The 22,039-nt window shown below is 38.3% G+C and overlaps 3 protein-coding genes across 3 annotated transcripts in view; all 3 read left to right on the top strand.

Moving 5' to 3' along the window:
* LOC109850934 (external alternative NAD(P)H-ubiquinone oxidoreductase B3, mitochondrial-like) lies at positions 4,174 to 9,890 on the top strand. The gene is made up of 10 exons (XM_020421018.1): positions 4,174 to 4,301; positions 5,968 to 6,229; positions 6,587 to 6,793; positions 7,000 to 7,226; positions 7,678 to 7,894; positions 8,010 to 8,114; positions 8,694 to 8,966; positions 9,097 to 9,218; positions 9,328 to 9,447; positions 9,602 to 9,890. Exons 1-10 carry the CDS (start codon positions 4,213 to 4,215, stop codon positions 9,687 to 9,689), a joined length of 1,710 nt encoding a protein of 569 aa, XP_020276607.1. The 5' UTR covers positions 4,174 to 4,212; the 3' UTR covers positions 9,690 to 9,890.
* LOC109848004 (cyclic nucleotide-gated ion channel 4-like) lies at positions 16,390 to 19,448 on the top strand. Its single transcript, XM_020417256.1, is given in 9 exon segments — positions 16,390 to 17,039; positions 17,108 to 17,323; positions 17,649 to 17,962; positions 18,112 to 18,223; positions 18,322 to 18,410; positions 18,412 to 18,529; positions 18,695 to 18,781; positions 18,929 to 19,000; positions 19,071 to 19,448. Coding segments are annotated over 9 exon segments (1,932 nt in total). The 5' UTR covers positions 16,390 to 16,493.
* The window catches only part of LOC109848003 (cyclic nucleotide-gated ion channel 4-like), a 3,876-nt gene continuing 2,555 nt past the window's right edge, over positions 20,719 to 22,039 (top strand). Inside the window, 4 exon segments of the mRNA XM_020417255.1 lie at positions 20,719 to 20,880; positions 20,882 to 20,940; positions 20,942 to 21,122; positions 21,832 to 22,039. The exon segment at positions 21,832 to 22,039 is cut by the window's right edge and continues 17 nt beyond it. Of these exon segments, the coding sequence (XP_020272844.1) occupies positions 20,719 to 20,880; positions 20,882 to 20,940; positions 20,942 to 21,122; positions 21,832 to 22,039 (610 nt within the window).

Raw genomic sequence — 22,039 nt, 5'->3', positions numbered from 1 at the left:
AAATTTTAAATTTAGTGTAACTCATTAAAACAAACATTAAAGAAAATAAATAATCATAATACTAAAGTTTAAAGACATAAGTGAGCAAAAATAAACAAAGTAGAACTGATGATCAAATTTTAGTAAAGAAATAAATGAAAAACACTTAATCATAGTATATAATCACATGCATTATACGTGCATAAAACCTAGTAGACCCAAAAGTCAGACACATGCGGTAAATCCATGCGGATTGCTGACGCGGAGTACATTGAAGGGTATTTTTTTGGTGATTAAGGTTAGTTAAAGCATGTGAAAAGCACGTGCTCCTCGCTCTTAATTTCATTCAAAATTAGGTCAAGAAGTTATGTTAGGGCTTAAATCAAAGTTTCTCCTTTTCAATTTCACCTTAGTTTACTCTAAATTTCTTGAATATTCATCATTATGTCCTCTTTAAGTTGAAGCCCAAATTAAAAAAAGGTAGATTGAATCAAAGAAATGGTGATGGGTTCAAGATAGGCCTGTCCATCCGGCCCGGCCCGGAAATCCGGGCCCGGTCCGGGCTCCGGGCCGGGTCGGATTTTTTTATTTTTTTAAATTTTCAAAAAATAATAAAACATAAAAATTATATTTATATAATAGTATATATATATTTATACTCTTATATAAATATAATTATATATGTACATATATGTTTATGTTTATATATATGTATAGATATATAAATATATATTTATACTCTTATATGTATTTATACTATTATATAAATATACTTATATATGTACATATAAGTTTATGTTTATATATGTGTATATATATATAAATATACTTATATATGTATAATAAAACACATACATACATACATAAACACATATACACACATTATTATCATCATTATTCATATTTTTCCATTAATTAATTATTGATTATTGACAGCAACATGCAATCCAAAAAACTTCCAATTAATTAATCCCATAATCACTTTCTAAGTCTAACGTCTCACCCCTCTCTAATTGATCCAATAATTAATATGTAAGAGATCAGATTACTGGCTTTGTAACTTACATGCACATATAAATGATCTTTATAATTAGCTATTAATATGTTAGAATAGCTATGCCTTTTATGTGGTCATGTTATTATATTTAGCTAATAGGCAAGCAACTTTATAACTTCCATGCAATATATATGTTATAAATAATAAATAATCTTTATAGTTTTCTATTAGCTTTGCTTTTATGTGGTTTAGTGAGTATTTAGAGAACAAGCTGTTGGGCTTGAATATGGGGAAAGCCAAGTGGGTTGGCAAACTTTAATTCATAACGTTCGACCTTTTAACTGCTACGTAACCGTTTAGCTTGTATGTAATAATAATAATAACTAATTAAGAGGTAAACCTCTTCTTCATAACCTCAAGTCAATGAACCTCACGCTCACGTCTTGAAGATAGTCTCCTTTTGAAATCAAACTACGAACTTCATCTTGATGAGACACTCATCATTCCATTATCGTCTTCAACACAGATGATAAGACACCTCGAGGATTTGACTTAAGATTGGATCGGTACAAGGAAGGGGGAAGAATAGCTTAGAAAAGATCGAGGGGCTTCTCATGCAACAATATTTATTAGATTAGTTTGTTTTTCTTCCCATTCTAGCCATGAGCATTTAGCAATCAAAATTTTATTCTCATTCCGACCCTGATATGGTATCAAGATTAATTAATGCTTTGTTATTTTTCTCTTTTGCTTTGTAGGTGGTTCACATGTGGAAAGTTAAAAAAATCTTAGATTCCTTCAATTGCAAATGGATTCTGAAGTTCTTTAGTCTCATTCACAAGAAAATTTAAGGTTAGTAAATTTTTTTCCTCCTTGTGGTAATTTGCACGAACCTCTTTTACATTTTGCTCACTATTATTTATTTGTTTTATTAGATAAACTACATCGTTCTACTAGATTTATGATGAGTGATTTTTGTGAATTAAATTCATGTGTATCGTCTATAAATCTAGCTTAGCAGTATGAAGTTCTATATTCTTCTTTAAAAAATTATGGAGTTTTAAAAGATATAGCGATTATCAAAGGGCTTGCATATGGTTAATTTTACAGTGAAGGATGTTTGCGCAATTCAAGTTTTTATTGTTGAAAAAGAATATATCTCATTAATTTATTTTCAAAATTAAAATTACAACATATGATCAAGTATATGGTTTTATGTTAGGGAATCACGTTGTGTATGATATTATACACATATTTTCATAAAGAATATTAGCTATATTAAATTTAAAAAAGTTTATATTTCTTTGCTTAGAATCTCTTTTGTTAGAAGAAAAGGAAAGAATTATTAAAATATAGAGAGTATTTTATATTATATATAATATTTTTATTATTGTAATGATATTATTTATCTAGGAGTTTTGCAAATTATAAGTGGTTACTAGAGACAGAATGTAGAAAAATGGTGTACAGATATTTTAATTAAAATTTATTATTATCTCGATGAAATCTAACCTTGACTTTAGTAGACTTTAATCCATATAATTTTAATATGCTCTATTCTATAGGACCAAACTTTAAATTCTAGACTAATATTTCAAGCAAACATAAACCTCTTATTTTGTACCAATATGAGGTTCTTTGTGAAAATACAAGTTGATTTATATGACTTCAAAAGAACGCACAATCGACACTAAAACTTATTTATTCTATATATTTTATGTAAGAGACTCTCATTAATTGAATAATTAATTGAAATTTATTTATTTTAAAAAATAATAATTATGCCCATGTGCAACGCACATGCACTATACTAGTATATATAAATATACTTATATATGTATAATATATGTGTATATACAAGTATACTTATATACTAAGAGAGAGAGAGAGAGTATAAATATATATATAAGAGAGAGTATACACTGTACACATATATAAGAGAGAGCATACTTATACATATATATAATTATATAAGAGATATAAACATATATAAGAGAGAATATACTTATATTTATATATACTTATATACTAAGTAGCCCAAAGTATTCATGTCATTCAATATATGTATATGTATATATATACACACAATATCATCTACCCTTTAAAAGAGGGAGTACTAGAAAAACTAGAAGATTGTTTTTGCGACATTGAAGCTTTTCGGACACACATTGATGTGGTGAAAATCCTACTGTAAACAGGAGAAGAAATCGGTGTTGTAGAACAGGTTCAAGGAGCTACTGAGAAAGTAGTTCTACCATGTGGGATTTCTTAAAGAGCGTTGGTACAATTGGTATAACTTGCGTCAAAGATTCAATCAAACCGTTCAAGAATACACTATAGAGTTTCAGCAGCAGGCGATGATCCTCAATATTGCAACGGAGGAGTACTCTATTTTCATGAAGTGTATGGCGGCGATGATCCTCAATATTGCAACGGAGGAGTACTCTATTTTCATGAAGTATATGGCGGGGCTGAACGAATACATCTGGAAGGAGATGAATGTATTCACGGTAGAGTCGATTGCGGAGGCAAGCATGAAGGCTATTGCCATTGAAAGCAAGCAGGAGAAGAGCAACGAGACGAAGAGAGATGCCAAGCAAACTGGAGGTGAGTCTAGTGGTTCCCAACCTAAGAAGGAAAAGAAGAAGGATGATCCAGGGAAAGCATACATAATTGATTTGTAGTCATTGCGAGAAGACATGACATATCAAGGAAAAAGCATATTCGGGGCACCTACCCCATAATAAAAGCCACATAAATATAAAGGTGAATATTCATGGTCACATAACAGCAACATCATTAAATTCCAAAAATAGAAGAAGCCGCTCATGCGATGAAAACAAATCATCGTACGTAGCTAGGGTGTAAAAAAGTGTAGGTGAGAAGATCCCCGGGGCTGGGTGGGCCCCCGTAACGCGTGTATCTCCAAAAAAAAAAAAATAATAATAATAATTAGGAGGGTGAATATATAGAAGTAAGGAGTCCGCCGAATCGCCGATGCATATATGGCATGGATCGCCTTAGACAGCGGGGCCCCTGTAGGGTTTCTATAAGACGCGTGTTCCTATTTATACTCCCCCGTCGATGTCGCTCCTCCTATTAAAACTCCCTCCCTCCCTCTACTCTTTAACAATTTATTTTGTTTTCTATATATATAGATATATTGACGACGTCCTTTTTATTTTAAACACCAAAAAAATAAAAAATTTCGGCTGGAAAAAGAATTAACTAACGATATGCGATTCGGCGCTTTCTTCTTGGATCGGGCTTCGAGAGCTCTCAAGGATCCTACGTTCACGAAGCTCGTCGTGGTTTTCGCCGTCAGGTTATATATCTTTCCTCTTTCTCTTCCTCTACTTCGATTGGTAGTACTTTGATCAAACCCTAACTCATGCTGACGCCATGATTCCTTATTATTATTTTTCTTGGGGGGGGGGGGGGGGGGATTGTTTGCTTCGGCGTACATAGATTTAATTTCCTTAGTACGTTAATTACCTTTGTTAATGAGTTTAAAGTGTGTAAGGGCTCGTTTTAGATTTTCTTAGCAGCTTTTTTGCTTGCGGTTACATGAGTACTGTAGGCACCTATATATATATATATATATATGAGTGTTTTTTTTATACCTAATTAATAAGTAAAACTCCTTTTCTAAGCGACACATTGCCAATGATATTCAATTTTTTTATTATTATAAAATGTAGCATTTCAGAAATAGAATACTTCGCCAAAAGAATGGTTAATTTTGAATCAAAGTGCTTGGCGCCTCTCATATTAATTTGTCTGAGAATTAGAGTAACTTTTTTTTTAGTACGTACTGGTTAGAAATTACTTTTAAGTTGGAAGCGAGCTATAGTAATTTTCTAAGAGGTTGTTATATGAATATTAATGTTGAACTAAATGGTTGAGCAAAAAATAAACACTTAAAAAGGAGATTTCAAGGTAAGTTTTCTTTTGCGGCAGGGAAGGCAATAACTTTTTTTCTTCCTTTTTGTCTGAGAAAATACAAGAAGTCATTGAGTTTTGAATGATGCTATCACTATTAGGAGAGAAGGTTTCCGTTGTCTGTGGAGGGAGACGGCCTGTCAATTAATTTTTCAAAAAAAAAAAAAAAATTCTCATTCAATAAATACATACCAACAAGTTAGACATGCCCTCTTTAAAAAAGTTATTCATGTAAATGCCTTAAAATTAAGAATATCCTTGGTCAAACTGGAATATCCTCTTTTTGCTCCATGTCTTAGTACATCATGCCTAACCCTCTTTGACATCCCTTACTTAAAAATCACAGATATATCTGGACTTCAACATGATGTATTTAAACGTTTAGGATATTTCTAATCCGGCGAGGCACAAGAGTTGTAAAACTAATGTAGCCTTAGTGAAAAAGGATGAAAATTAAGACCGAAAGTAACCTAGCTATACCTCTTGGTGGGTCATTGGATCTATCTCATCCAATGGTTGAGATTAGAGCTTATATTGCAGTGAATCCAGATTCAGTGATGGCAATTAATGCCATTATTAAAGAGTGCAATAAATTTGTCTGCCATTAAAGAGTGCAATAAATGCCATTATTCTTCAAAAAACAAACACCTCACATAACTTAATCTGGATTCACTGTAATAAATGTTATTATTCTTCAAAAAACAAACACTTCACATAACTGAATCTGGATTCACTGCAGTGAATCGAGATTCACTCATACGTGTCTTTGTTTTTTCAACTGGAAATCCTCACCTTATATATGAGTGAATCGAGATTTACTGCAGTGAATCAGTGAATCCAGATTCAGTTATGTGAGGTGAAACTGGATTCACTCAATCCAGTAAATCTGGATTCGTTTGTTGCCCCTATTTATTGCATTCAGTATAATAATGACATTTATTACACTCTTTAATGGCATTTAGTGTAATAAATAGGCTTTTAGTTTTTAGGCTAAGGAGGTTTTTATTAGAACCTCACCCTATATACAGGTCTTGTATTCTCCTTTGCAGCGGTGGAGGACTTGTGGCATATGCTGATTCCAAGTCAGATGGGTATGAATCATCTCAAGTACCCACCAAGAAGAAGGTGGTGGTTCTCGGAACTGGTTGGGCTGGAATGAGTTTCCTGAAAACTGTAGATAGTTCCTTGTATGATGTACAAGTGGTATCACCTCGTAACTATTTTGCATTTACCCCTTTGTTACCAAGTGTAACATGTGGAACGGTGGAACCACGTAGCATCGCTGAACCAATCCGTAACATCATTAGAAAGGTACTTTTTTTACTTTTTATCCATAAACTTGATGTACTCTTCATCTAGAGAAAAATAAGAAGATATCAATGAGTAACAAGCTAGTAATAAGGCTACATGATGGTGCTGTCAAGCCAAGTTGATAGGAGACATGGTATTAATATAAGTGTGTGATGTTTTGCAGTAATATGGCCATTGCCAAATTTTGATACGTATATATAGTACATGCAAAATCAAATAGTTGCTAGACAGTTAGAGTAGTCTTCTTCTTAATGACCGCACAAGGGCTGCTGAATATGTTGTGACATTAAGTATACTTTTCAGTGAGATTCTGTTTTCGTATGAATTTAACGGATTTTATATTGTTGTTTTTTCCAGAAGAAAGGTGACATCAAATTCTGGGAAGCTGAATGTTTTAAGATTGATGCAAAAAGCAAGAAGGTCCACTGTCGATCTAATGTAGGTACAAACTTAGATGGCACCGGTGAATTTGAAGTAGAATATGACTACCTGGTGATTGCGGTTGGAGCTAGGCCAAATACGTTCAACACACCTGGTGTGGCGGAGAATTGTCATTTTCTAAAGGTGCAGTTTCAGTTTTAGCTAATTAGGCAGATAATAAATTTGTCGGTGATAGAATATAGATGGTGTTTTAATGGCATTGGGTTAACTATTTATGTCACATATATATGAATAGATCACACGCTAATTGATGGTATAATGGTTAGCTGTGCCATCCCATTCCCTATCAATCGATAACGCCTCAGCAAATTCTACATATCTTTGTGCAGGAAATAGAGGATGCTCAGAGAATTCAGAAGGCAGCTCTTCCTAATCTTAATGAAGAAGAGAGGAGGAAGACCCTACATTTCATTGTTATTGGCGGAGGCCCAACTGGTGTAGAATTTGCAGCTGAACTCCATGATTTTGTTACCGAAGATTTGGCCAAGTTGTATCCTAATATTCAAGATCTAGTGAAAATATCATTGATTGAGGCCGGTGGACATATATTGACCATGTAAGTGCTTTGCGTGGAATCATCTGATCTTCAATACTGTTATCAACTCAGATCTCTTTTTTTTTTTTAAATTCTTTACTATAATAATACCCTGGAGGATATCTTAATTTCCAATTTTCTCTCCAAAGAAAAATTGCAATCTCCCCAACGTGATCAGATTATAATGAAGAATATTCTGCAGTATCATATCATGGTTTAAACTGTATAGTTTCCAGATTATATATTTTTCTCGTTATCATGCATGGTTGTAGGTCTACAGTTAATTTCTTCCCTCATTCCCACGTTGTCCTAACTCTTAGCATCCTCCGTGTCTTAAGTTTGACTCGAGGATTAATTTCTTGTCTTAACCTCCTGATATCCTTAATTTATGGTCTGTTGCCTAGGTCTGGCAAGAGGATTACTTGTTGTCTTAATGTGCTAAATTAATTTCCTTTATATATATGTCTTCTAGGTTTGACAAGAGGATTACTGAATTCGCTGAAGACAAATTCCAAAGGGATGGCATTGATGTGAAAACAAACTTTAAAGTTGTCAAGGTGTCTGATAAGGCTATCACTATGACGAATCCATCAACAGGAGAAATTTCAGTGCCTTATGGCATGGCTGTCTGGTCTGCTGGCATCGGCACCCGTCCTATTATATTGGACTTCATGAAAGAAATTGGCCAGGTCATTCCATTCGAACAACGGCTGCAGTTTATTTACTGTGAATTATTTCTCGGTTGGTGCAACTTAATTAAATGTTGCTGCCTTCTCTAATTACCGTGTCTTTCCTTGTGTTCAGGCTGGTAGGCGTGTACTGGCAACTGATGAATGGCTTAGAGTACTTGGATGCAATGATGTGTACGCACTTGGTGATTGTGGAACTATAAACCAACGAAAAGTCTTGGTATGCAAAATTAAACTTTAGTTAATATATATAATGGCTATATGGACTGTCATTGTTATATGTTGACGTACATATATATTTTCATTTATAGCTTTACATCTGTTACTGCAAGAGCGGAGGCTTAGTTCTTGATATAGGAGCTAACTACAAATCGTATATGCAAACTACTTGTCTCGAACGTATGATTGTCTTTCTAACATAGGAAATAATCTTTCAGTATAAGAATTAAGAGCCTCCCAGATCGATATTCTTTGTTAACCGACATCTCAACAGAGGTTTTTCTTAACCAAAGTAGCCATATAGATAGATGTGCTTAGACTCACGCATTGAAAATAAATTAGACCAAATGTTGGAGATTACCATCTCTTTATCGCTTTAGCTTGATGCTTATGCTTCGTGCAAAGACTATTGGATGTGCAGGTCTAGAAATCTAGCATAAGGCACAACTAATAATGTCAATGTTTTCATTTTCCTGGTATTTTTTGTCCTAAAATGTTAGTATGTACGATCCCAAGACGGTACCTCTGCAGCAGTTCATTAATTAGTATTTGCTCACTTCTTGCTGGTATGTGTTTCCAGGAAGATGTCTCTGCAATATTTCAGAAAGCAGACAGAAAGAATTCTGGAAAATTAACAGTTAAAGAACTCAAAGTTGTGTTTGATGATATCTTTGAAAGATACCCTCAGCTGGAACTCTATCTTAAGAGCAAGCACATGAAGGATGTTTCAGATCTGTTAAAGGATTCAGATTCCAATCCTGGTACAGAATCTATTGAACTTGACATTGAGCGCCTTAAGAAAGCTCTTTCTAATGTCGATTCACAAGTCAAGATGCTTCCTCCAACAGCTCAGGTGATTTTATGATAATGATTATTTGATGCTACTGGACTGAATAACTGTCTGTCTAAAGATTTCAATTGCACAGTATATATCATAAGTTGATAATTTCTCCATGCTTTTTCCGTGTTAAATGATGCATCAGGTTGCTGCACAGCAAGGAACTTACCTTGCACAGTGCTTTAACAAGATGAAGGAACGCGATGAAAATCCTGAAGGTCCTCCTCGTATTAGAGAAACGGGACGTCATCGGTTTCGCCCTTTCAGGTGCCAATTCTATCGTTCTCGGTTTCCCCTGAATTCTTAACGTAGGACCTTCTCATTCCTCTTACATATAACCAGATTTGCTTATACATTTCCTTCAACTTAAATGAAGGTATAGGCATCTGGGCCAATTTGCTCCCCTGGGTGGAGAGCAAACAGCTGCACAACTTCCAGGAGATTGGATTTCTATAGGCCATAGCAGTCAGTGGCTTTGGTATTCAGTATACGCAAGGTAATGTGCTTTCCTTTCTTCACTTTTGCAACTATATACTACAAGCTAACTAATTTCTGTGGGATATTCCTTCTATTATGATAAACATTTGGCAATTGTAATTCCAATAATCGTCTTACGTCAGATCATAATAATTTTTCCTTATCCCACACAGCAAGCAAGTTAGTTGGCGCACAAGGTTCCTCGTTGTATCTGACTGGATGAGAAGATTCATATTTGGGAGGGACTCGAGTCGCATGTGAGCCAGCATCTAAGAAGCTAATCACGGTTGGATCAGCCCACAAGCATTTGTTGCCTTTCATGTTTCTGTAAAAACCGCAATTATTGTTTCAATTTTTTGAGCTTGAACCGAGTCAATTTTTGAAGGCAACGTTATTTGTCAATTTTGCTTACAGATGTAGTATGCTGCAAATTTTTGAGTATAGGATAAATCGAATCCCTGATATGCTGCATTGTTACAACGCAAGTATGTGCTTGGTTTTCTATCAATTTGTTAATCAATGATATGGAATCTACCATCTACGGGAGAGGGAGAGGGGCTAACAAGTAACAATTATGTGTCTGGGGTGCTCTGTCGAATTAATGTCGTAGAGAATCGATGTCGTTGTTTGGCTCAGAAGCCTGCTTCTATTTAGTTCCTGTTCTCTCTCGCAGTGCACCACCAAGACACAAAAGGGGAATCACCCTCTCAGTGGTTGAAGGGGACTCACAAAGGGTGAGAACACAAAGCTCACAGGAGCTCAAAGCTCACAGAGAGAGAGAGAGGAGAATCGCACAAATCAGAGGAGAGCACAAAGCTCAAATTTATTCTCACCGTCGTCGCTCCTCCTGCTCTCTCTCTCCGAGCTACTACCATCTCCTTGACTTAAATAGTGAATGGGGGCAGCCGACACAGAGAGAAGGCTAAGGATACGAATGGTAGGAGCCGACCTACAGGGATCAGAGATGGGACTCGCAGCGACAGCCGACCAGACACAGATATGGGAAATGGGGTGAGTACCATCGGGTAGGAGGTGAAACATTTAGGTATAGGCTGAAACAAATATCAAGGGGAACTGGGCCTGGTAGCAAATGGGCCAGCAACAAAAGCTGTTGGGCAACAAAAATAGCAACGATCTCCACCTTTGGCCCAAGGTAGTGCACAGAGAAAAAACACGGAACTGCAGGACTCATCATCGCCAAACCATTACCTGTATGATCACAAAAAAGATACAAGCAATGGGAGAGAATACACAAAGTAAACTCAAATCACAAAGATCGGGGTAAAATCACAAAGCATACCAAGTCCACAAAGGACCGAACTCTACCAAACGGTCATCGAGTTCAAAGGGAAAAAATCACAAAGCTACTAACAAGCACAAAGCAAGCTAATAGGCCACAAAGTCAACACACAAAGCAAAGAAAAAATTACCCAAAGTTAAAATTCAAGATTCTTTGACACAATATAAATTTTTCAGCAGGCAAACACTTAGTACCCATGTCAGCAGGATAAAATTCTGAGGGAATTTTCTCTAACTTGACAATACCATTTTTAACTATATCTCGGATGTAATAAAATCTAACATCAATATGTTTAGTTCTATCATGAAAAACATGATTTTTGCAAAGTTGAATAGCAGATTGACTATCAAAAAATACAACCATATTTTTATCAAGAAAACCAATTTCAGATATAAGGCCCCTAAGCCAAATAGCTTCTTTAAAAGCTTTAGTGGTAGCAACATACTCAGATTCAGTAGTAGATAAAGCAACAATGGGTTGTAGTTGAGATTTTCAACTTATGCAAGAGCCACACAAAGTAAACACATAGGAAGTAGTAGGTTTTCTATTATCTCTATCATTTGCATAATTGGAATCTACATAGCCAACACGTTTAACACATTCAGAACACTTAGAGAAGGTTAATCCTACATTGACAGAGAATTTCAAATATCTTAAAAGCCATTTCAAGGCATTCCAATGAGGCATACCAGGTTTGACATGTATCTACTCAAACAACTAACCGCATATGCAATGTCAGGCCTAGTACTAACCATGAGATACATGACCGATCCTATAACATTCGAATATGGCACCTTCTTCATATCATTTATTTCAGTTTCAGTCTTGGGGGACTGATCCTTACTTAACACAAAATGGGAAGCAAGAGGCACATTCACAGATTTGGCATCAGACATAGAGAATTTACTCAAAAAATTTTCAACATATGAACTTTGGTTTAAAACTAGAGTTGATTTGTTTTTGTCCCTAATAATATTCATGCCTAGGATTCTTTTAGCATCACCTTAGTCTTTCATGTCAAAATTTTCACAAAGATATTTTTGAACATGCTCAATAGACTTCAAACAAGGACTAACAATCAACATGTCATCCACATAAATTACAAGAAATACAGGCACATAGTCTATATTCTTATAATACAGGCAATGATCAGCAGAACTCCTTTTAAACTTTAAAGATTACAGGCATTTATCAAATCTAATATTCCATTGCCTAGGTGATTGTTTTAAACCATACAAAGCCTTTTTTAACAAACACACATGATCAGATAATTTAGGGTCCACAAAGCCCTCAGGTTGGTGCATACAAAATTTTTTTATCAAGATCACCATGCAAGAAAGTAGTAGTTACATCCATTTGTTTTAGTTCCCAATTAAAATTAGCAACTAAAGCAAGCATAATTCTAACAATAGTGAATTTGACAACAGGAGGAAAAATTTCAGCATAATCAATTCCCTCCTTTTGAGTAAATTCCTTAGCTACTAACCTAGCCTTAAACCTAACACTTTCAGATTCTTGTTTCACCTTAAATAGTCACTTACAGTTCACTACAGAACAACTAGCGGGTTTAGGAACAAGTTTCCATGTTTTGTTAATTCTTAGGGATTCCATCTCGCTGTTCATAGCACTAATCCATTCTTCAGAATATTTTGACCTTAATGCTTCTCTATAAGTCTTAGGTTCATTGCACTCAAGGAATTCAAACACATTAAAGGCAAACTCAGACATATTATAATCAATCAAATTACAATCTCTATATCTTTCAGGTTTCCTAATGGTTCTTTTATTTCTATCCCTAGTGAGTTGATAATCATTCAAATCATGCATGTTATCTATTTCCTGCATATCATGCTCCACCTTATTAGGAATAATCTCATCTTGATTTTCAATAATTATATCATTTAATTTTTCTTCAGGAAGTGATTTGGGTTGATTAATAATATGCATTTGCTCCACCTCATTTGGAGCATCATCTTTAGGAATAGGAACATATAAAGGTAAACAAGGAAATTCATTTTTATTAAAAACAACATCTCTGCTTATCACTATCTTAAACCCCGGTTCACTCTTATTCCAAAGCCTATAACCTTTTACCCCTTCAGGATATCCTAAGAAAACACATTTCTTAGATATAGGTTCTAACTTATCAATCTTTTGATGCACATAGCCAGCACTCCCGGAAATTCTCAAATTATTTAAATCAAGAGGCTTGCCCGTGAACACAAGTTCAGGGCATTTCCCTCCTAAGGGAACAGAAGGAGATCTATTAATCAAATAGGCCACAGTACAAACAACTTCTCCTCAGAACTTCTTGGAGAGCCCAGATGTGGCCAACATAGCCCTCACCCTCTCTAAGAGAGTTCTATTCATCCTTTCAGCAATCTCATTCTGCTGGGGTGTATAGGGAACAGATTTATGCCTTTTAATACCCCAAGTAGTACACAAATCATTCAATTGTTTGTTACAAAACTCAAGACCATTGTCTGTCCGAAGAGTTTTAATTTTCTTTCCCGTTTGGTTTTCAATCATAATTTTTCAGTTTTTAAATTTATCAAAAACTTCAGATTTTTGTTTCATGAGTAAAACCCAAACTTTCCTAGAATAATCATCAATTATGAAAAGAAAATATTGGTTCCCTCCATGCGTAGGCACACTATAGGGACCCCATACATCAGCATGCAAATATTCAAGTACATTAGTGCACTTAGACTGATTAGAAAAGGAAGAAGTAGGAAAACTAACCCTATGTTGTTTTCCTAACACACAAGATTCACAGTAAGGGATGTGGGATATTTTATCACTATCAAAGTGACCTCCTTTATGCAAAATTTCTAATCCTTTATTACTCATGTGACCTAATCTATTATGCCATAAAACAGATTTATCACCTATCACAGAGTTAACAGAATCAAGTATTGGTTCAGCATGACAAACATACAAGTTATTTTGTTTTTCAGCAGTAAAAAATAACAATCAACCCTTTCATAATTTTCATAACCCATTTACCCCATTTTCCCTCTAAACCATCATTTTCTAGATATGCACAAGAAATCAAGTTATAACGTAAATCAGGAACATGCCTAACATCCTTCAAAGTAAACACAGAACCAGAAGAAAATCTAATGCATACATCACCAGATCCTAAAATATTGTATTTTTTTTATTTTCCATTGACACAAAGCCATTCTCTATTTTCTTGTAGTTTGAAAACAAGTTTTTAAAAGGAGTCATATGAAAAGTACAACCAGAGTCTACCAACCAATCTGATTTACACAAAGGATCAGATAACACAGAGTTCAAATATGCATAATCACACAGATTATTAATCATGGAAATTTCACCCATTTTCCCCTCACAGACAGCCATATTAGCATGATCATTTTGCTGATTTTTCTTAGGCTTAGAACAATCTCTAATAAAGTGACCAGTTTCATGACAATTATAGCATTTTTTAACTTTAAACCTGGACTTAGATCTACCCCTTCCATTTTTAATTTTTTTCTTACTTGATTCCCCATTACTAGTATTCTTTTGGTTATTAGACCTATTCTGAGGCCTACCCCTCACATGCATAACCTCACCAGAATTTTTATTTCCCCCAGAATGTTTTAAATCTAATTCCTTACTCTTAAGACCATTGATCACAATGTCAAGGTAACCTCATCTCTACCATATTTAATAGCAGATTTTACATCACTATATGAGTCAGGAATAACATTTAGAAGGGCAATAGGAGTATAGTCGTCTATATGTTTATCACCAGTTAACTTAATATCTGAAATAAGTTTTGTAAAAACATCTAGGTTCTCCTCAATGTCCTTAGATATATCCAATCTAAATTTGAATTTTTTTTCAAGCGAAAACATTTTACTGGGCAAAGAGGTTTCAGTATAGAGTTCTTCAAGTTTATCCCAAAGGGTTTTAGCAGATTCTAAAATTCAAACTTTTCTAAGCACAGAGTCAGATAAGTTCAAATAAATTATGGAACAAGCATTTTCGTTCATTTTAGCTCTCTTTTCTTCAGTGTCAGAAGTCAAATAGGTCTGATCAACAGCCCTAAATGACTTCTGTTGAATTAAAATACATTTTATTTTTTGTTTCCAAATGCTAAAATCAGATTTTCTGTTGAACGGAACGGAACCATACCATATTGAACCATACCATAATTATTAGCAGCAGATATACTTCACACAGGAGAAATAAGCAAGGGTATCACAGCAACTGGCACGAGCAAAAAACAAAAAACAGGAAATAATTTTCCAGCAACTAGATAACTGAAGAGTTGGGTTTTCAGTCAATATACCTGAGCGAAACTCTAGGGAGAGAGTTTTAACCTTACCCACGCGGCGGTCCGGTGGTGTTGGGAGAGGCGGTCGACTTCGGCAGTGATGGCATCGAGCAACGCGGCGGAAGCGTCGAGATGAGACGAGAGCGCCTCAACATGTTAGGGTTTCAGACAAGAGAACTGAAACTAAGGTTAGGGTTTCAGACAGAAGATCGACGGCAAGGGCCAGAAACGAGAGGGGGCGGGAACGGTGACGACTCAACGAGGCTCTGATACCACTGTAGAGAATCAATGTCGCTGTTTGGCTTAGAAGCCTGCTTCTATTCAGTTCTTGTTCTCTCTCGCAGTGCACCACCAAGACACAAAAGAGGAATCACTCTCTCAGAGGTTGAAGGGGTCGCACAAAGGGTGAGAGCACAAAGCTCACAGGAGCACAAAGTTCACAAAAAGAGAGGGGGATCGCACAAATCAGAGGAGAGCACAAAGCTCAAATTTCTTCTCACCGCCATCGCTCCTCCTGCTCTCTCTCCGAGCTACTACCATCCCCTTGACTTAAATAGTGAAGGGGGCAGCCGACACGGAGAGAAGGCTAATGATACGAATGGTAGGAGCCGACCTACAGGGATCAGAGATGGGACTCGCAGCGGCAGCCGACCGGACACAGGTATGGAAAAGGGGGGTGAGTACCATCGGGTAGGAGGTGAAACATTTAGGTATAGGCTGAAACAAATATCAAGGGGAACTGGGCCTGGTAGCAAATGAGCCAGCAACAAAAGCTGTTGGGCCAACTAAAATAGCAACAAATGTTTTATCAGGAGGAAGTTATGTTTGATATAATAATTCTCTCAGAACTCAGTGCTAGATTACAGTAGGAATCTTTAACCTCTAGGAAACGAATATCTGATGCTTGAGCTGATCCTCCATTTGAGAGTTTTCCTCCCCCTTCTCAGTCATGGTGTCTAAATTAAAGTCTCTTCGAAAGGGGGATGAAGAGATCGAAGTGAAGGAGTGAATAGATGATGATGATCAGCTGACAGAAAGAGAGCTGTTTCTGCAAGTCGTACACCCTATTTGTCATTTTGCAGAATATGTATTGTTTTGGGAAATTTCCTGAAAAATGAAGATTACTGCCATTCCTTTCATATGTATAGTATGGCAGTTCATAGAATACTCTTTTGATGCTTGCACGGTTACATATGTAATTAACAAACAAAAAATTCATTGCTGAGAAGTATCTATGCGTTCAACTTTTTTTTTTTTTTGTCATGTAACTCATGCCATTTCAAAATTAGAGGCAAGGCAGCACTTGTCCATTCCCTAAATAAGGACATCAGAGTACCAAATGCACTTACAACAGCATCTTTAGAGTGTCTCCTTAGGATGCCATCACCCTCATCATACATTCTCATGTTCTTACCAATAATGTCCAACATCAGGCTCTCGATTCTTTTACTGAAAATAACTCCGACTGAACTTCCTCATGTCAGCTTCAATTGCCCTGGGCATGGCAGACTCCACATACCCTTCCTACATCCATATCAACAATGGATGGTCCGATGATGAGGGGAGTTCACATGCACCAAAGCACCCTAGTGGCTTGACCGATGTTGCAACTTCAAGGAGGGGAATCCGATCTCATGGTGGAGGTGGTCTAATTGGTCCTCAGTCTAAGTGGGTGCAAGAATTGAATCGTGCATTTCTTTTAGTCAGCGCTGCAGGTCTCCTAGTCGACCCTCTCTTCTTCTACGCGCTGTCTATCAGCGGCCCTCAGATGTGCCTCTTTGTTGATGGGTGGTTCGCGCTGAGTGTGACGCTGCTTCGATGCATGACAGATACAGTGCACTTGTGGAGCATGTGGATGAGGATCAAGACTGCATACAATATGAGACGTTGTAATTCAGTATCAGTAGCCGAGGAGGAGAGAGGGACGGATGCTAAGGCAAGTGTTCGTGCTGCAACAGTTGATTACTTGATGTCGAAGAAGGGCTTTTTCTTCGATCTCTTTGTGATTCTCCCTGCACCTCAGGTAAGGATCTATAAAGTGACTGCAGGTTGCGCTGAATACCAATGCTAACATCTAAGAAGATGTTACAGGTTGCGTTGTGGATAGCAGTTCCAGCATTGATAAGAAAAGGAGAGACGATGATGGCCATGAATGTATTCCTGATCGTCTTCCTGTTCCAGTACGTGCCCAAGATCTACCATTCGATTTGTTTCTTGCGCAGGATGCAGAACGTATCCGGCTACATATTTGGGACTATTTGGTGGGGGATTGCCCTCAACTTCATTGCCTACCTGGTTGCTTCTCATGTCAGTAATCCAACAAATTCTACAAACATTAATATTTTCATTTTATTTATTTTTCAACCCTAATTAGCAGACAATATATACCAGATCATGTTACCCGGATAGGGTAGATCTCGGGTATAAATTAGCGGCACCACTCGAAGAAAAAAGAGTAGTAGCTAGTATTCTGTTTCTGTGCACATATGTTAGGAACGACATGATACGTACGCTTCATGCATATATGTTATCCTCACCAATCAAAAGATTAAGCTTGAGAAACAGGCTCAATCTTTTCAAACCCTGACAATTGCTAAAATATATATCATGCAAATTAGTTGATCATGGACAGGCAATAGGTGGGTGCTGGTACTTGCTGGGAATCCAGAGGGCAACAAAGTGCCTTAACGAGCGATGCGTGGCCAACACAGGGTGCAGCCCCGCCATGGTGGGATGCATTAGCCCAATATATTACGGAACAGCAACAGCGGTCGAGGGTAAGGAGAGATTGGATTGGGCCAAGGACGCGAGTGCGAGGGCCACGTGCCTCGACAGTAGAAATCAGTACGATTACGGCGCGTTTAGGTGGGCGGTTCTTTTGTTCACCAACACAAGCCGGCTAGAGAAGATACTTCTTCCTCTGCTATGGGGCTTAATGACTCTAAGGTGAATGTTTAATTTGCGCTGATTATTACGTTTAGAATTGTCGATGGTCAATTCAAGATGACAGGCATACTTTTTTATGTAATAAGAGAATATTCTGAACATGTATATATATATTCTCCTATATATCGGTGGGTTAATTAATTTTCCAGCACCTTCGGAGGCGCGCTAGAGAGCTCAGCAAATTGGTCCGAAATCGTCTTCAATATCATTATCATTACGATAGGCCTCCTTTTGGTTACAATGTTGATCGGAAACATCAAGGTAAGACTTACTGCGCCGTGCCTTCAATCTAGTGTGGCGTTGAACGGTACGTGCACACCGCATACTGATGCGTGGGATCTCGTAATTAATTGCCGAAGGTGTTCCTGCACACAACGACGTCGAAGAAGCAATCGGTCCATCTGAAAATGCGGAGTTTGGAGTGGTGGATGCGGCGGAGGAGGTTGCCTCGAGCGGCAGCGATGGGCAGCGATGAGGGGCGTGGATGAGTACCAGATGATCCGTTCGCTGCCCGATGGACTCCGGAGGGACATCAAGTACCAGCTCTGCCTCGATCTTGTGCGCCAGGTGCGTGTCCGGCCAGTGTTAGTTTGCATCAGTAGTAGTACTCCCACGCATGCGATATATTAATTGAATGAATCGCTCGATCGGATCGGATCGGATCGAGCGAATAAAATAAATAACAATTAATAATGTCGCTCGCGCTTATATATATTATTGAAAAATGTGCAGGTCCCCTTGTTCCAGCACATGGATGACTTGGTCCTAGAGAACATATGTGACAGGGTCAAGTCCCTCATCTTTCCCAGGGGAGAAACCGTAAGTCGATCGAGCTCCGTGCGCTCTCGATCAGCTTAATTAATTAACTAATTAGTTAGCACTTAAATTCCCTTCTTAATTTTCGCGACCGACCGACCGACCTAATTCATTCATTATTCGTTTAATTAATTAATTAAATTCGATCAGATCACTAGAGAAGGCGACCCGGTACACAGGATGCTGTTCATAGTGAGAGGCCACCTCCAGAGCAGCCAGCTCCTCCGCGACGGCGTCAAGAGCTGCTGCGATGCTGTTCATAGTGAGAGGCCACCTCCAGAGCAGCCAGCTCCTCCGCGACGGCGTCAAGAGCTGCTGCATGCTCGGCCCCGGCAACTTCAGCGGCGACGAGCTGTTGTCGTGGTGCCTTCGCCGTCCTTTCATCGAGCGCTTGCCCCAGTCGTCATCCACGCTGGTCACTCTCGAGACAACCGAGGCCTTCGGGCTGGAGGCCGGCGACGTGAAGTACGTGACTCAACACTTCCGCTACGTGTTCACGAACGACAAGGCGAAGAGGAGCGCCCGGTACTACTCGCCTGGGTGGCGCACGTGGGCCGCGATGGCGATCCAGCTGGCGTGTTGGAGGGGCGGAGAGGGAGTAGAAGATGGAGGAAGTTGGGGATTTTTTTGCACGGGACTAGTAGTCCCGTGCAAAAATAGGGGATTTTAGCAAAATCGACCTTTTTTTGCACTACGCTGTTCTGCTGACCTCTCCCAAGCCCAACGGAGATGAGCTGTCCCTCCCCTAGCTAGCAGCTGGCCGGATTTCTCTATACACGCCGATCGGTTTGATCAGTTCATCTACAAGATATATATGTACCAGCACGTACGTACGATAAAGAAATTATACAATTAATAATTGTCTGAACAAGACTACTAGCTAGTTCTGAATTGTGATATGATGTATCTAGCTAATGGGAGGCAAGGCGTGATCGTCACAATTTAATTAATTTCATGAAGCTATCTCATGCACTGAAACTAACTTACTACAAAATGCTAGCTAGCTAGCTGCGACGGGTGATGGTAATTAAAGTCGGGAGACATATATACTTATTATTTACTGTACTGTACGGGCCGGAGAGAGAGAGAGGAAGGGACAAAAAAAAAAAAGGAAAAAAGAGAGTTAATTAATTAATTGGCTTTTACTAGCAATGAAAAGCTGCTTCCTACGGCCGCGTACATGTGCTAAAAGGACACGCGGGCACGAAATGATCGAGCAGAGGGTAGAATTATTGATACGGTGGGTGGGTAGCCAACAAAAAAGAGGAAAGTGCGAGGAAATTGTCTTGTTTTTGGCCGTTTTTATCTTTTTGGCTTGCGATGATAGCTAGCTTACTCGGCTCGCGATCCACGTACACATCATATATACGTACACACAGACGCGAATATGCCCTTCCCTTTTATATTCCTCATCCCAATGCTAGCTTAATTTGGGGGATAGGTATGTATGTACGTATAGAATTAATACACACTCGTCGGAGCACGCAGGCTCAAAGTTTCTGATTAGTGATTGTAAATTTAGTTCGGACGATTATACTCGCCGTGAACTTGATATTTTAATTTGTCTCACAAAAAAATAAACGTAAAATTTACTTTTTCATGGGTGAAAAAGAAAAATCTCCACAAGTTAGGAGTACGTACGTATACTCAGCAAGTACGTCGTGAACAAATACTCAAGTACTCACCCCGCACTATTTTAGGCCGATGCGCTCATCACGATTTTTGGCCCATTTCTTTTTCTTTTTTTTAGCTCCTAGCTAGTCCTTCCAGACAACGAAAGGATTAATCTCGGATGCAGCCAAAGGAGAGGGCAATTTTGTAAATCCAGCAATCACCAGGACCCATACCATGTACACACAATCATCATTCTTGCCGTCTCTGATCAGCTCCCTCCCTCCACCGAATATATTGAGAGATATCGCACATACGCATGCTAATTGATGTCTCTCCTTCGCAAACCCTCCGCCACCGCCCGACGAGGACCTGAGGACACGGTAGGGCCGCGCACCGAACGGCCCGACGCGTGTCAAGAGCGTGGGCCCCAGGCATGGAACCGGGCTATTCTGCTGACGTGCGCGGCGGCGGCCGTAGTCGACCCGCTTCTTCCTCTACATCGCCGTGTCCATAAGCAGAGCCCATGACTCGTGCCTGTTCGTCGACGGTGACGGTGACAGTGCTGCGGTGCATGATCGACGCGCTGCACGTGTGGAACGCGTGGACAAAGTTGAGGAATATCGTCACCGGGAGGCACTCGGAGGATGCGGAGGAGCCAAGGGGTTACAAATTCACAAAGTCTTGCAAGGGCTTGCTTCTCGATTTATTTGTCATATTACCAGTCATGCAGGTGCGTTTTTTTTTTCCCCCTCTAAACATGTATAATTTCCAGTGATTCACTGAACTGATCATGTAGAAGTTCTGTTTTATTAGTGTGTCTCGTTGCTAGTTTCTTCACACGACAAATTCATTATTAATTGATCAATTATTTGTTTATTGTTAATTAATTAGATAAGATCCTTAGTTTTTGTCGGCGTATAATTAATGTAAGGTTTCGTGAATATAATAATAGAGCTATATAGCTTGTGATTAATTAAGATGTCCATCTTTATTACGTACGCAGTAAGATCGCTGAAACAACACATCATGAGGCATTAATTTCGCAACGAGTGTTGCTACAGGAACCCAAAATATGGGACCAAGGGAGGGGACAGGTGAGGTGTCCCTCCCTATTGTCATTATGCAATAGGAAGGGGACACCTCACCTGTCCCCTCCCTTGGTCCCATATTTTGAGTCCTTAAATCATTTTCCTTTCGCAACAAGCAGAAGTAGTGAAAATTTAATTACGTACGAATAGTTTTTTTTCCTTCCTGTCGGCCCCCTTATATATTATTAAGTTGTAGATTAGGAGCATTAATTTCTTGAGGGCGGTACCGTTGGCTTGAATGATCGTTAGTTAATTGATGAAATTAAGCTTGAGGTCAAATCTTAGGGGATATTCTTTTTTTACGGTGGGTAATTAAGCAGTAAGTTTGAGGTGAATGGTAATTAATTGCAGGTGATACTGTGGGTAGCGGCACCGGGTCTGATAAGGGAGGGGTCGACGACAGCAGTGATGGCGGTGTTCTTAATAATGTTTCTGTTTCAGTACCTGCCGAAGATCTACCACTCCGTCCGCTTCCTGCGTCGCATGCAAAACTTCTCCGGTTACATATTTGGGACCATTTGGTGGGGGATCGCCCTCAACTTGATCGCCTATTTTGTGG

Source organism: Asparagus officinalis, chromosome 7, assembly GCF_001876935.1.
Source record: "Asparagus officinalis chromosome 7, Aspof.V1, whole genome shotgun sequence".
In the NCBI taxonomy this organism is placed as follows: Eukaryota; Viridiplantae; Streptophyta; class Magnoliopsida; order Asparagales; family Asparagaceae; genus Asparagus; species Asparagus officinalis.
The sequence above is the reverse complement of the archived record's forward strand: the minus strand, read 5'-3'. Positions and strand labels throughout refer to the sequence as shown.